This window comes from Petaurus breviceps, unplaced genomic scaffold (assembly GCF_028583685.1).
Source record: "Petaurus breviceps papuanus isolate PSGF00001 unplaced genomic scaffold, PetGlider_PUasm1.0 428, whole genome shotgun sequence".
In the NCBI taxonomy this organism is placed as follows: domain Eukaryota; kingdom Metazoa; phylum Chordata; class Mammalia; order Diprotodontia; family Petauridae; genus Petaurus; species Petaurus breviceps.
The window spans coordinates 4,065,596-4,080,456 of record NW_027186331.1 but is presented as its reverse complement, the minus strand read 5'-3'; the positions used below and the strand labels follow the sequence as shown (position 1 = coordinate 4,080,456).

At 45.7% G+C, this 14,861-nt stretch overlaps 1 protein-coding gene across 1 annotated transcript in view; it reads left to right on the top strand.

Moving 5' to 3' along the window:
• Nucleotides 1–14,861, top strand: part of CRKL (CRK like proto-oncogene, adaptor protein) — a 33,619-nt gene extending 18,758 nt beyond the window's left edge. The window contains exon 3 of the mRNA XM_069100897.1: nucleotides 10,841–14,861. Coding sequence (XP_068956998.1) covers nucleotides 10,841–10,975 — 135 coding nt within the window. The 3' untranslated portion in view covers nucleotides 10,976–14,861. The remainder of the gene's footprint in view (nucleotides 1–10,840) is intronic.

Here is a 14,861-nt window from a genome sequence, read left to right as displayed (position 1 = left end):
GTGGAGTCTTTTATGCCACTAAATAGAATCATGACATTGAAAGGGACCTCCAGGCTGACTGTGTAAGGCCTCTTAGTTCCTCAGACAGTAGAGGATCTGTCTGATGTCCTCCTAGGGTCCCTGGCCTCAGCTTGGCCGAACAGGTGGTGCCAAGTGGTACCAGGTGATCCCTTGGACTCAAGGAACGTTTTCTTTGCGGGAAGCCTAAATCTGTCTGTGTAGCCTCATCATGGCTCCTGGAGGAGCCGGCCCCAGGAGAAACTTCTCCCCTCTTCCTTCCTTCAGCTGGTCCTCATGTCCTGGTCATCATCCTTCTCCCCATCCTGGCTCCTGTGTGACTTCTCAGGATGCTTCTGCCAGCCCCCATATTCTGGAGGTGGTCTGAGGAGAGAATGGCAGGGCTGTCACTCCCCTTACCTGGTGAATTTACCAGCCACTGAAAAATACAGGACTTCAAGCAGTCTTTGTTTACCTGTGCTCTCCCCCAAACTGCTTGTTTCTGTTCCATTTTTTATAGAGCACACAGGAAAACCCAGCTGGCCAACATAACCCAGCTGCCGAGTGACTGGCTCCTTTCGTTAAACTTTGCCTTAAAGGATCGTGGAAATGTCTCACATTTATAGTCAGTCATCTCTGTCGGGCCTATTTGCTAGTGATAGAGGCTGCTCAAAACTGTGCCTGAGGATTCCCACAGTGACTTAAAAAAACACATGTTAGTGTTATCTGTGTTTGATTGTATTTTTATGTATTTGGTGAAGTCTTTCCCAATTGCATTTTAATCTGGTTCAGACCTCCTGTGGGGGATACCTCTACCCTGTGCTGTCCCACTTCATGCTTCTCAGATCCACATGGTCCCATTAGTTCATCTGCCCCAAAACCCAGCCCAGCAAGGAGAAGGATGGCTGCCTGGGATCACTGCACTTCCCAGCCAGAAACTTGTGGCTGTGAGGTCCCACCTCCCGAGCCCTCACCCCAGCAAGCTTTAATAATAGATTCGTCATTCTTCATCCGCATAGACAGCCTTCTGAAAGGGAATGCCTTGGCCGTTCCTGGCTGCTCTTGCGCTCTCCCTCCCCCCATGGCTGTCATACCAACCTGTTGGTCACATGACATAGGCATGTGCAGGTGTCTAAGGCTGGAGTCCCTCCAGACTGCAGGCCAGCCTTCCATGGATGAGCAGTGGCCTTGCCCTTGCCGCTGAGTTCTCTGGCCATAGGCTCAGAGGTTCTCTATTCCCCAGGCTTAGGTGACATGCAGAGTTTCCTGTCCCTGTGACACTTTTTTTGGTCTCTCGGTCACACTCCCAGAGTATGAGCCTTGCCTCTTATCCTTCCACTTTCCTTCTTCCCTCTGGTCTGAACTCCCTTGGCAGCTTAATTTGGTGTCTTCCAGGATGACTATGCTCCTTTGTCTCCTGCATTTGGTCCTTCATTGGTGACCCCGATGCCTGGTTGTGCCCATTGTGACTCCTCCCTGTCTGTTGTTTGTGATCTACCAAGCTGTGGGGCCCTGTTTTTCTCAGCCATGTCAGTAGCCTGGCTTCATCACAAAGCTTTGTACCAAATTGGCCTATGGAAAGAATGTGTGGGCATGCCAGTCTGCTCCATCTGCACGGCCTCCGGTCTGTGTCTTCTGGGCTGACCCAACAAGTGCCCATTCAGCTTCGGGCAAGGCGGGGCCTTGGCAGGGTTCTGGAGCTCAGACCATCATGTGTGAGGAGGAACATGTACAGAACTGTGTTATGAGGAAGGACTGGTGGATTCATTTTGACCATTATACTTAAAAAGTATCTTCTATGACATTGGCCAGTACCTGAGGTGAAACACATGTGTGTTTGGGGTAACCTTGGTCCTTAAATCAGTGAAGGCTATGGTGAGTTTTTTGTTTACTCATTTGTAGTTCATTAAGAAATAGTGGGGAGCTGTGCCATTTCAAACTTTTCTGTTCAGTCTCCTTCATGGATTCTTGTGATCTCGAAGTAGGTCACGTGACTGCACCCTCTCATGCTGTGTGATTGGCCGACAACATGGTATTGTAAGAAGAGCCTGAGCCTGGCAGGAGGCCTGGATTCCTGGCTCAGCCTCGGGCTGCTCTGTGATGTGGGCAGCTGGGCAGTTCCAGCTGAGGGGTATGGTAACATGAGCCCTGGGTTTGAATCGTGCTACTGAGAAGACCTTGCCCTACCTCCTGTAGACCTCAGGTCCCTGATCTGTGAAAGTGAGAAAGTCCTTGGCACTGCCTGCCTTAGTTCAATTTAGCAAACTTTGATTATGGCTCCTGAAGATGAAAGAGTCCCTGCTCTCAGGGAGCATGGATAAGGTACCAGACTGGGAGAATTGTGGAGGAAGAGAACCCCTGGGAGTGAAGAAGTGATGAAAAAGACAAGCTTGACTGTAAGCAGTCCAAGAACAGTGCTCTCTGGAAACCTTGACGCCCCTGTTCTATGTGGGCTCTTGGCACATGTGCAGACAGGTGGTCTTGGTACTGCTGTGTTGGGCTTTCAGAGTTCCTCCTGTGCTCTGCCTGTGCCCCAGGGCAGTGTCAGACAGGCCTTTCTGTGGACCCTGGAATAGCCTTTGTGTGACTCGGTTCATAAAAGTGTAGCTGCTAGAGGCCCGCCTACTTGAGATGGGGTAGCTGGAGAAGGCCAGAAAGCTGGGCCCCAGGGCAGCCTGCCTTTGGAGGCTTCCTTTAGCACTACCACTTGGTCCTCAGTCTAGTAACATTAGTTCACATTTCTGTAAGCCTTCCAAGTGGCCTTACAGCATGTTTGTCTTATAACAGCTGTGCAGAAGGCCGAGCAGCGTTTTTGTCTTCAGTTCCAATAAGGGAATAACAGCTCAGTTCTGGAGCCCTGTAGGCTTTACAGAGGACTCTTCCTCCCAGCCCTTTAGGAGGAGCTATGATGATGGGCCTTATTTCCATTTTACATCCAAGGAAGCAGGCTCAGAAGGCTGAAGGTCCTTTGTTGCCTTGCGGCCAGCTAAGGAGAAGACCCAAGGTGGGTCCACAGAAATGGTGCCGCTGGGACCCCTGTGCTTTCCACCAGAGTTTCAGAGTGTGGGGAGCATAAGAGCTTCTAGAAATTCTTAGTGGGTTAGGTTTATGCTTCTCTCTTCATTGCTTCCAGTAGAGCCAGGGAGGCCTGAGTTCATTGGTAGGATAGATTCACGCGCCACTGATGGGCTTGCATCCTCCCATGCCTCCTCCATCTCTCCTGTCCTGCAGCTCTGCCTTGTCATGCTTCAGCTTACGTGGTCTCACCATAGTGGGTGCTCCCTCTCCCAGTAGTCAAACCCAACCCCTCCACATCTTAGTAGATAGCTTCACGGCTCGTTATAAACAGAAAGCTATATCCCTGAATGGCCAGCTTGCTGTGATTGACCCTCTCAGAACTTTGGCTGGTCCTTGCACAGAGGTCTATCTCTGGGCCCACATATGGGGGACTGGCACCTACATTGGAGGAGGTCTTAACCCTCAGTGAAATTTTGAATTTTGCTTTTATAAGCAAAATAAATGAAATTTTTGAATTCCAGTTGGTCTTGGTTATTCTTTAATGATTTTTTTAAAACCATGTATTTCTTCACCTCGGTATAAGAATTTTTTGTTGCCAATGATGAAAATTGTTGAGATTCCTTGAGAGGTCGAACAAATAGTCTCATTCAACCCTCAGACCTGTTAGAGGAGGCACAAAATCAGACACCAGCTACTTGACAAAGGTGTCTGCCAGTGCTGGGCACCTTGCAGAGCATTTTCTGAAGAAGTTTCACTTAATTATTTCCATAGGAAAAGCCAGATCGATGAGCAGCCGTGGTCAGATTGTGGCATCTTTAGATGGACAGTCTGTAGACCTTGTCTGTCACTGGTGGGAAAGTCACACCCAGAATCAAATAGATTTGGGGAAGTATGTCATGGGAATCAGCGGAGAAAGAGAAGAGCAGAGAGACAGTGAGAAGGAGAGGGACTGGCTGACAGTGAGCATAGTAGGGAGCTTTGCTGGCTGTTCCTCAGGTGAGGGAGGAGCCCCATACTCTGATAGCAGAACGAAGAAGGCTCCCCTTGCATTGGGCTTGCCCATGTGACCTGGGGAGATCAGTATCACTGGAAGAGGGGTTGCCCGTACTGGTGAGATGACAGAGTATGTTGGAGAAGATGAAACCCCAGGAAGGAAGGAAGGGAGGGTTTCTCCTCCTTAATACTGCACAGAGAACTGGAAATGAGAGCAGCAGCAGGTGTAGACGAGCCTGAAGGAGCCAGTGTGTATTTTTAGGACTGAAAATGCCAGGCGATTAATAGATCACAACTACGGCATACTGCTTGTCTAAGTGGCTCGCAGGTTTTGGTGCATTTGGGCAGAAACCTCTAGGTGAGAAGGGGTTAATAGGAACTTGAGGTGGTGAAAATATCTGCAGAATGGGCTTGTGCATAGACTTGGCTGGCTCAAAGGCCTTTCTTGTCTGAAGGGATGTCCACTTCCTGACTTTTCCCTCCTTTGCTCCGTCTCGGACCCACTGATTCCAGTGATTTAAATGCTGGTCACCTCCTCAGCACTCCTATCTGCTTTCTCAAATATCAGGACTGGTTGTGATATTTTGTTACATGTCCTCATGTGTAGGTCTACCTAGCACTTTCCTTCTTGAAAACCCATTCTGTGTCTTTAGGATAAAAATAGGCATGCCTTCACTTGACAGTTGAGGGCTTTTTCAGGATGGGTCCAGCTCCCTGAGCCTGTCTTTGCTTTGACCCACTGCAGGCATTGGGGGAGGCTTCCAATGTGGCCAGAATGAACTTCCCAAGCTCCTCTTTCCCATCTACACTTGCTGACCTATTTCTCTTCTTTCAAGGCTCACTTACTGTGATCAGCTTCCTTCATTAAGCTTTCCCAGATTCCTCTTTCCTCTTCCCCCCTCAGATTTTCTTAAAGAACTTTGTCTTTCTGTTCCCTCCATCACAATCTGCTTCTTAGCTTTCGGTATTTTTAACTTAAGTCATTTATCTTCAAAAGACATTTTGTTTTAATGTAGCAGACACTTCTCACTCAGTAAACACCCAAACAGTGCCACTGCCTGAAACCGTCTGTCTCTTGTCACAGAGAGGAGGAACACAGCTTTACACTTCCGATGGTTTGTTACTGGATTGTTTGTGTTGTTGACACTGTTTATGTCGTCTTTTTGCCTCTGCTTTCTTCCCTCTGTATCGCTTCATACAAGTCTTCTTTTGTTTTTCTGAATTACCCATGTGCAGTTTCTTTATGCATTAGCTATGTTCCATTATGTTCATCTGCTCTCTGTTTTGTTCATTCATTGAACACATTTTGCTTCTAGTTGTTCTCACAAATAGTTTGCTGATGTAGATGGACACATGTGATCAGACTGTCAGATTGAAAGGTCCTTGAGTGTGGGGCTGATCTTGTTTCCTTTTTATGTCTACAGGGTTGGGCTCAGGCTCTGACCCACGACGGACTTCTCTGCGTTCTCTCTCAGGGCCATTGGGCGCCTCCATGTATTGTGTAGTTGTTGTTAAGAGATGTTTGTCACCTAGGACTTCTTGAGGAACAAAGCAGGCTTCAGGCCCAGGTCATGGCTCAACTGTTGTCTCTCATTAAGAGGAGGACAGGCTGATGATGGTGGTACTCATCTCATCGGGCTGGCTTTGTTTCTGGAACAGCAGGCTTTTATTGTGAGTGTGACCTGGAGAGCCAATATTGCCCTGCTGCAGGCTGTGCAGGGGTGGAACAAGGAAGGACCTGGCAGCTCTGGAGATCAGGCTTCTTTGTCTCTGAGACTGGTTCTCTAGAGCTCAGGAAAGGTGGGTGACCTTGTTGGAGGTAGGTCTGCCTTCAACCTGCCCCTTGTTGGGGGCCTTCCTTTCAGTCATTGGATAGGTGATGGGCTTTGTTGTGGCTTTGCCCCCTGCCCGTTTTGCCCACATGTGCTCATATTATCTTTCAGGAGTGAGTCATGGCAGCGAGGTGCCTGTGTATGCCAGTGGCATGGACAGTACCATTGATAGATGTGTGAAAGTGGAAGACCCACCTCTAGCTGTGCTGGGGAGGTGGGCAATAGGCAGCTTAGCGTCCTTCTGAAAGAGCGCCACCTAGGGGTGACAGGGCAGCTGTGGCCTTGGGCAGAGAGGAGCCAGCAGCTCTCGGAGATGAATGCCTGCCTGTTTTTCCCTCTTTGTGCCACATCTTCATAGTTTCTAGGACATAGTCTAGAAACTATGAAGATGAGCTGCCTTGAACAGGTAGCGGAATGAAGTGGCATGTTGAATAGGCCTTCTTAAGCTGTCCCTTAAATTACTGAAACATAGCTACTGGAGAATGTTTGAATCAATTGGATTAGTAATTGTTCTTTTTGCTAACTCACCTAGCCCTGTTATTTCTCAGGGATTAAATTTATGAAGGTTTTTTTTGTGGGGTTTTTTTTTTTTTTTTTGGCTTTTTGGAGGGGGGAGGGCAGGGCAGTTGGGGTTAAGTGACTTGCTCAAGGTCACATGGCTAGTAAGTGTTAAGTATCTGAGGCCGGATTTGGGCTCAGGTCCTCCTGACACCAGGGCTGATGCTCTATTCACTGCACCACCTAGCCACCCCATATGAAGTTATTTTTAATTTAAAGAAAATTAATAATAACCCTCTCATCATTTGGGGAATGAATGAACAAGTTGCAGCATAAGATTATGATGGAGTACTATTGTGCTAATAAGAAATGACTGGGGTGGGGTGGGGGTGTTCAGAAAACCATGGCAAGACCTATATGAACTGATGCAAAGTGAAGTGAGAAGAACCAGGAGATTGTTGTGCACAGTGCTGTTGTAACGATGACCAAATGTGAAAGACTTGGCCATCCTGACCAATGCAGTGATTCAAGACAGTTCCAAAGGACTCATGATGAAAAAGCAATCCACCTCCAGAAAAAGAACTAATGGAATATCATTTTCTCACTTACTCTTTTTGCTTTATTTTGCTATGTGACTAATAAGGAAATATGTTTTACGTGATTTTACATGTGTAATTGATAATGTATGGTTTGCCTTCTTGGTGGATGGGAGAGGAGATAATCTGAAACTCAAAATTTAAGACGAAAAGAATGCTAAAAACAAATAAATAATGACAGAACACAAAGGAAAAGAAGGGTTATCAGCCATGCAAGGGAGGACCAATATGGCACCCATATTAAGGAGGCAGACACTTGTGTTGGAACTTGGCAGCTGGGCCAGAAGAGTTTATCAGGCTGATCTGGGAATTGTGACCATCGTTCATTAGGGTCGACCAGACTGTGCCCTTTCATTATACAGAACAAGAAGTGGGGCCAGACTTGGATCCTGAATGAGAAGGGGCCTGGTTTTTTTTTTAATTGTTTAGTATTTAATTTTTCCCAGTTACATGTAAAAACAGTTTTTGACATTTGTTTTGAAAACTTTGAGCCCCCCCCAACCGCCATCATTGAGAAGGCAGGCAGTTCCATATAAGTTATATATGTGTAATCATGTGAAACCTATCCATAATAATCATGTTGTGAAAGAAAACATAGACCAAAAAACATAAAGAACATTTTTGATTTTTGCCTTTTGGAGGGCAGTTGGGGTTAAGTAACTTGCCCAAGGGTTACATGGCTAGTGTTTTTGTGTGCGTGTTAAGTGTCTGAGGCTGGAACCGAACTTGGGTCCTCCTGACTCCAGGGCTTGCACTTTACTCACTGCGCCACCTAGCTGCCCCAATAAAGAACACTTTTAATAAGTCTGCTTCAGTCTGTATTCAGGCACCATCAATTCTTTCTCTGGGGAATGGATAGCATTTTTCATCCTAAGTCCTTCAGAGGTGTCATGGATCGTTGTATTGCTGAGAATAGCTCAGGCATTCACAGGTGATCATCTTTTACAATATTGCCGTAACTTTGTACACAGTACATTTCACTTTGCATCAGTTCATTCAAATCTTCCCTGGTTTTTCTGAGAGCCTCCTGCTTATCATTTCTTTTTTTTTTTTAAAGCAATTGGGGTTAAGTAACTTGCTCAAGGTTACACAGCCAGGTGTTTCTGGGTGGGTCTTACTCGCTGAGCCACCTGGCCGCCCCCTGCTTATCATTTCTTACAGCACAAGAGGATGCCACATCTTGTTCAGCCATTCCCCAGTTGATGGGCATCCCCTCAGTTTCTAATTCTTCATCTCCAGAAAAGAGCTGCTATAAATATTTTTGTACATATAGGTCCTTTTTTGTTTTTTGTCTTTTTTTGGATATAGACCTAGTGTTGCTGGGTCAGAGGGTATGCCTGGTTTTATAGCACTTTGGGCATAGTTCCAGATTGCTCCACAGAATGGTTGGATCAGTTCACAACTCCAGCAGTGCATTAATGCCTCATTTTTCTCACATCAGGGGGCCTATTTCTTGAAGCATTTATAGCTGTACCATTTGTGGCTGCATAAAATTAGAAGCAAAGTAAATGCCCACCAATTGAGGAAAAGCCAAATACAGTGTGGTACAGGAATATAATCAGTGTGAAGATTTATGCAGAATGAAGTAATCATAACCAAGAAAACAGTGTACACAGTGACTACTGGCACCTGCTGTGCTAGGCACTCTGCAGTTTATCACCTCTTTGGGAGGTAGGTGCCATGCTTAACCCTGTTTACAGATGAGGAAATTGAGGCTCATCGGTAAAGTGACTTGCCTAGGGTCACACAGCCAGTAAGTGTCTGAGACTGAATTTGGACTCTAGCAATGTCCAAATTTGGCCCCAAAGAAGAGATGGGTGCATATACCTTTCTCCCTTCTTTACAGAGGTAGGAAACTGGTAGGTGTGGAACATAGCATTTAATGTCAGATTCTGTTTGTGTTTTGATTTGTTTTGCTGGACTATTTAAAAATTTTTTTATTACAAGAGATGACATTGGGGAGAGAAGGGGACCGTTTTTTGGAAACAAAGGTTCTATAAAATCAGAAGATAAGAATTTTTAAAATAAGGGTGTTAGTGAATGGGTGAAGGTTATACAGGGTAATAGGTGTATTCAACAAGTCATTCATCACCTGCTGGTGTTGCAGAAAGAGCAGTTGGGTGTACCCCTATGGTGTAGGCCTGGACTTCTTGTTGGCAGGTGCAGAAGCTCAGCCTTACCAGATCACCAGCAATCATAAGAAGCAGATTGCTTAGGAAGTCATGGTTGATGAATGCTAAGTTCCCAACTACAGTTAACTCCTTCACATCATGGGAATTTAGTGGCAAGGGTGCTGCACCCCCATCCCCAGACCTGGAAAATCTGTGTAAAATTCATACCTTCCTTTGTACCAGAGAGGGTCTGAATTCTTATGATATTGATATTATACCATATTGTGCATATATTTTATGCATTTCTGAGTTTCTAAACTTTTTCTGTGTCATTTTCTGGCCTTTGCCTGTTGTCTGTGCTTTCTGCAAAACTCCCCCCCAAATTCCCATTTAATTTCTTTTTTTTTTTGCCTTTTTTGGGAGGGCAATTGGGGTTAAGTGACTTGCCCAAGGTCACATGGCTAGTTAAGTGTCTAAGGCTGGATTTGAACTCAGGTTCTCCTGACTCCAGAGCCAGTGCTCTTCACTGCGCCACTTAGTTGCCCCCCCCATTTAATTTCTTACGCTGCCCTGTGATATGTCAAAACTATGATGGGGAAAGTCACAATATGGAAGGGATAACTGTAGAGACCCTGGAGGCTTCTTGATTAAGAAGTCAGAGAAGAGAAGCAATGACCAGCAGTAGGGCAAGAATTTTTGAGACTTTGATTCTACATTTAAAAAACCAGTTATTTTCCTTTTTTAAAATTAGGAATTTGACAAGTTATCAACAAATATGAGCATTTCCACATGCAAAGAACTTAGAAAAAGAACTGTGTAGGAAAGCAGTAATCTCTGTTACATACTCTCTACCATACTCCATTCTCTTCCATGTATTTTTTTTTTTTTTAAAGCAATCAGGGTCAAGTAACCTGCTCAAGGTTACACGGCCAGGTGTTTCTGGGTGGGTGCTAAGTGTCTGAGCCCGGGATTCGATCTCCAGGTCTTCTCAACACTGGAGCCGGTGCTCTTACTCGTTGTGCTACCTGGCCGCCCCATCTTCCATGTATTTTTAAATGTTTCTTTGGCTTGTTTTTAATTTTTCATCACTGCCTTCCTCACAATCACCCCACCCCCATCCTTCCTTTGTAGCAAATAAGTAGAGTCAAGCAAAATAAATTCATACCTTCTGCTCATGCACATCACCTGCCAAGATGTGGGAATCATTGCCTTGATCAGTCAGTGAATTGTCTTTTTTGTATTAAAAATATTAGGACTCAATTAAAGGTCAATCGCAGTATTAATGACCTAAGTCAAATGGGATAGTGGTATCTTTGTGTTTACATGAAAGCCTAAAAGCAATAAGCAATAATTTTTTTCAAAATAATTACAATTTTATTTTTTAAAATTTTATCTTTTACAGATTTTATTAATGTTCAATATAAACTTGATGAAGAAACCAAGTTGCTGAACTTAGATCGACTCTTGCTTGTATTTTCTTTTCTTTTCCTCTTTCTATTTAATCCTTTTCTAGGAATTGTTCCAAAGTCAGTATTGTTGAAAATTTGCTTTCCTTAGCTCTCACATGGCATTTTGTACCTCTTATAGAAGGATGTTCTGTTCCTTTGTATTCTGATCTTCCTTGCCTCACTGAGGGTAGGGCCTGTGTTGGATTAGATCCAAGTGCTCTTGGGCCCTGCAGCTAGGAGGCACTTGATAGAATAATAGCTGAAATAGGTAGTAAATTGTAACTTTATATCAGTTACCTTTTTATTGAAGAGAAAATACTGATGCTTCCTTTCTCCTTTCCAAATAGGTGGGTGATATCGTGAAAGTGACGAGAATGAACATCAATGGCCAATGGGAAGGAGAAGTCAATGGCCGCAAAGGGCTCTTCCCTTTCACACACGTCAAGATCATTGACCCTCAAAATCCAGATGAAAACGAGTGATTTCTGTTACCCACCGTCTGCTGCTGCTGCTACTGCTTCATGTTCTGGCTCTCATTAGTAGCATCCTCTGAAATGGGGTTCCATTCTCTCACAGGCAAGCTAGGGAGCCTGGCCCAGCTCTCCAGCTTGCTTCCGTTTGGTGGTCTTTTCTACACATCTGGAATGCACACAGCTGGCAGCCTTCAGGCATTGGGAGCATCGCTGGATTGTCTCAGACTTAGCCAATTGTAGAACCTTTTTGGATCTTAAGCTGGAAAGCCCTAGCGGATGCACACAGGCAAAAGGATATTGAAGAGGAAAGAGGGTTTGCCCCCACTTGGATGCTCTCTTGTTTCATCCCATCAGATTCAGTTGGAGAAAGAAAGCATTTGGCTTATACTTGAACTTGGTGCATAGCTCATCCTCAGAGTGACACTTGGTGTGCCATCTTCATCTTCTTTTTAAGGGGAAATCACAGAACTTGAGGAAGAGGAGAGAATTCTGTCTGCTCACAGTAAAATCTGAATTAGGACTTGGGGGAAGAATCATTGGAATGTGTATTCTGAACAGTCCTAAGTGACAAGTTTTCTCAGTACGAGGGATTCTACCTTCCTCCGAGCTTCTGAAGTGAAGTTTCTTTGACTTAAGGGAAAAAACTACATTGAAACCAAGACCTGTCTTTCTTTGTATCATGTTTTTATTGTTGTAAATGGTAGCCTGCTTTGCCGTGTGCTAAAGCAAACAAAGCAAACATATTTAATTCCATCTTCCGAGCGCTGTAAACTGTAGAAAACAAACTTCAAGGAAAAATCTTTCCTTTTACTTTTTCCCAGTGAAGCCATCCTGAATCCACCCACACACACACACACACACACACACACACACACACACACACACACACTCATTTAATTTTATTCATTGGTCTCCTTTGGATGAATGTGCGCTCTAAAGGTGAGTCGGCAAAATCTTCCCTAAGGGAGATTGTTCTCAGAACCTAGGAGTTGAATCCACCTCCATGGAAAGTGAATGGTTTATGTCCTTGCCCTTTGAAGAGGTTGGAGAGAACAGTCAGGCTCCAGGCTGTATCTAGGCTGCATTATCACCAGCTAGAGAAACCGGGGCTCAGGCTCCCTCTTGGGCAGGCTCAAGCGGTCCAGGAAAGGCAGGGCACTAGTTGGCGAGACCCACCAGTAGAGCTTTGTTATGTAGGATGATCTTGTTATATTAGTAAAAAGCCCCTTCATTACACATGGCAATAGGAAAAGGTATTCAGACTGGTCTATTGCAAATATGAGACTTGGGAAATTTTAACACACTTACAGAAATTCAAACTTTGTAATGTCATTTTCTGCCAGATACTAGTAAAGGGCAAGGCAAAGGTTCAAACAGAAAATTAGCACTGACTGCAAACATACAAAGAGCCCCATAATTAGTGCATTTGGGCTGCCCTTCCTACAGACTTTTTTTAGCCTTTATTTTTGCAATTTAGAATGTGTTGTGTGTTTTTGAGCCAAAGCTCATAGACTCGTAGAATGTTCGAACTGGAAGAGACGTGGCTTCGGAGTCCTCAGACACAACAACCCAAGTTCAGTTTTATAGAGAGGCTGGAAGGGAGTAGCTCAGGCTTCTACCAGCCTGGGCCCAGAAGCAGCTCTGCCTCCCTTTGTGCCACACGGCCTCTCACAGTGACTCCATAAGACAAGAAGATGTGGCTGCCAAACAGCCAGAGAGAGCACGACTGTGCTCGTGAACATGATGAAATGAATAGAATTGGAAAACTTGAGATTGATGTGGGCCTGGGTGTCCCCAGCCAGTGACTAGTCACTGTAGGCTGTGCGTGCAATGACCTACTTCAAAAATGCCTTCTCTTCAGCCAACATTTCCACAACTACTTGAAGCTATTTATCAGTCTGTCCTACTGAAAACATGCCCTTTGGTTACACTCATTCTGCCATTAATATTCCACCAAAAGCCAAGGTCCAGCATGGGGTTCTCATGTCATGGCCACAGGATCAGCCTTTAATCTACTCACCCCTTTTGTGCATTCACTGCTAGACTTGGTCTTGGTCACACCTTCCAAAGAGAGGTCTGTTCACTGACCCTGTTAGTCTGTGAAGGTGAGCCAGCCTACCTGGTTTCTGAGAGACAGAGCCTCTGTAGGCCACGTTTAACTCCATTCAGCAGCAAGACAGTTCTCTTGAGGAGGCAGAGGACATGCTTGCATGCTGTGTATTGAGATTAGTTTTCCTTTGACCTGCTCTTCCTATGACTCATCTTCTTGTCCTGTGTGGGTTGGTGTAGGTCACCAAGGCATAGATCAAAACATGTAGGAAGGCGAGGGGATTCCTGTGTATTTATTCTTTACACTAAAATGCGTGGATTCCCAGAAGGGAGCACATGTTTCTAGTTCTGCCAGGGGTGGCCCAGAGCCTGGAGAGGATAATCCATTATCAGTGAAGAGAAGGCTGAGTAAAGTCACTTTTCTCTCCCTCTTGTCAAATCCTAGAGGCAAGAACCCTTACAGCTGGCATGGACTAGGGAGACCACCTTCTCCCTTCTGGAAAAGCAAGGTCATTGAGTAGAAAGAGCTCTGGATTTGGAGCCAAGCCCTGGGTCTGAGTCTCACTTCTGCTGCTCTCTGGCTTAATCACTTGAGGCAAGTCCCATCCCCTCTCTGGGCCTTGATTTCCTCACCTGTAAAATGAGGAGACTGGACTGTAGGCGACCTTTTAGTGTCCCTTCCCACTCCTAAACTCGTCTGAGCCTAAACTGCCACTGCATTCTAGAGAAGGGAGCTGGGTCCCAGGAGGTGTGAGATAGAAGACCAGAAGGGACAGCCCACTCCCCAGCTGGCAGGCGAGGCTTCCCCATGGCCTGCTACGAGATCTGTTCTCTGCCCTGGGAGGATTGCATGCGCTCCGGGGGCAAGCGTTTCCCTTTGAGCTGCTTGTGCTGCTTGCTGCCCTCCCTGCTTCGTCTGTCACCCTGAGCTCTGGACGTTCCATGGGCCATCACTGTGGTTTATTTATCCTTTGGTTCTGTCAAGACTTGATGGTCATGAGTCCGCTTCATTCATTGCACTGTTGAAGGCTCATGTTCCACCCCTTGTTTTTCTGTCATTCATGGATTGTGAAGGCGGCTCCTGGGGTTTCCAGCCTCAGCCGAATCCCTGGTCCAAGGAGTTGAGGTGGGTGATGACTTAGGTCATTAGCCCCACATGCTGGTCTTTGTGATTCTGGCTTGGTCCAAAGGGGGCCTTCTCTCTCCATGCCCATGGCTGCCTGGGTCCATGCTCACTCACAACACTGGTTGAGCACCTGCTAAAGACGATAAGAGTGTGGGAAGAACACAGGGACAGTGGATCCTGAGGCCAGAGATGAAGCTTCTTGCTGCATCTTGGGAAGGAGACCACCTCTGACTTTGGTTTTAGCACAGTATTCCTGACTAACGCTTCCTGTCACGACGTGGGGAGAGCCAGCTGGGGGCAGGCCCAGGGGCCCTGGAGAAGGGGGCTCTGGTGCTGACTTCAGGCGCTGCACTTGTGCCTGAGCAGAGGAGAGTGGCCTGGCATCCGAGACGGGCACCACTGTGTGTTCTCCAGCCCCTGCAGGGCGGATGATGACTTTCAACCTGTAACTTAAAAATCATGAACTTCAGGCAATAATATTTTCTGTGTAAGCTTTTAAAATTATTTTTGGGGGATCATAGCTTGTTTTATTTTGTGCTATAAAATTAACAGTATTAAATGACTTCTATTCTTAGAATACATCGAGTGTCTTTTCTTAACAGATTAGTGCCTTTTTATTTTCCTACTCCATTGATTCCATAGTACTGGGCCCGACATCAAAGCCAGTGTTTTCAGTGGCCTGTTTGTACACTGTCTGAATAAATCTTGCATCAACTTGCA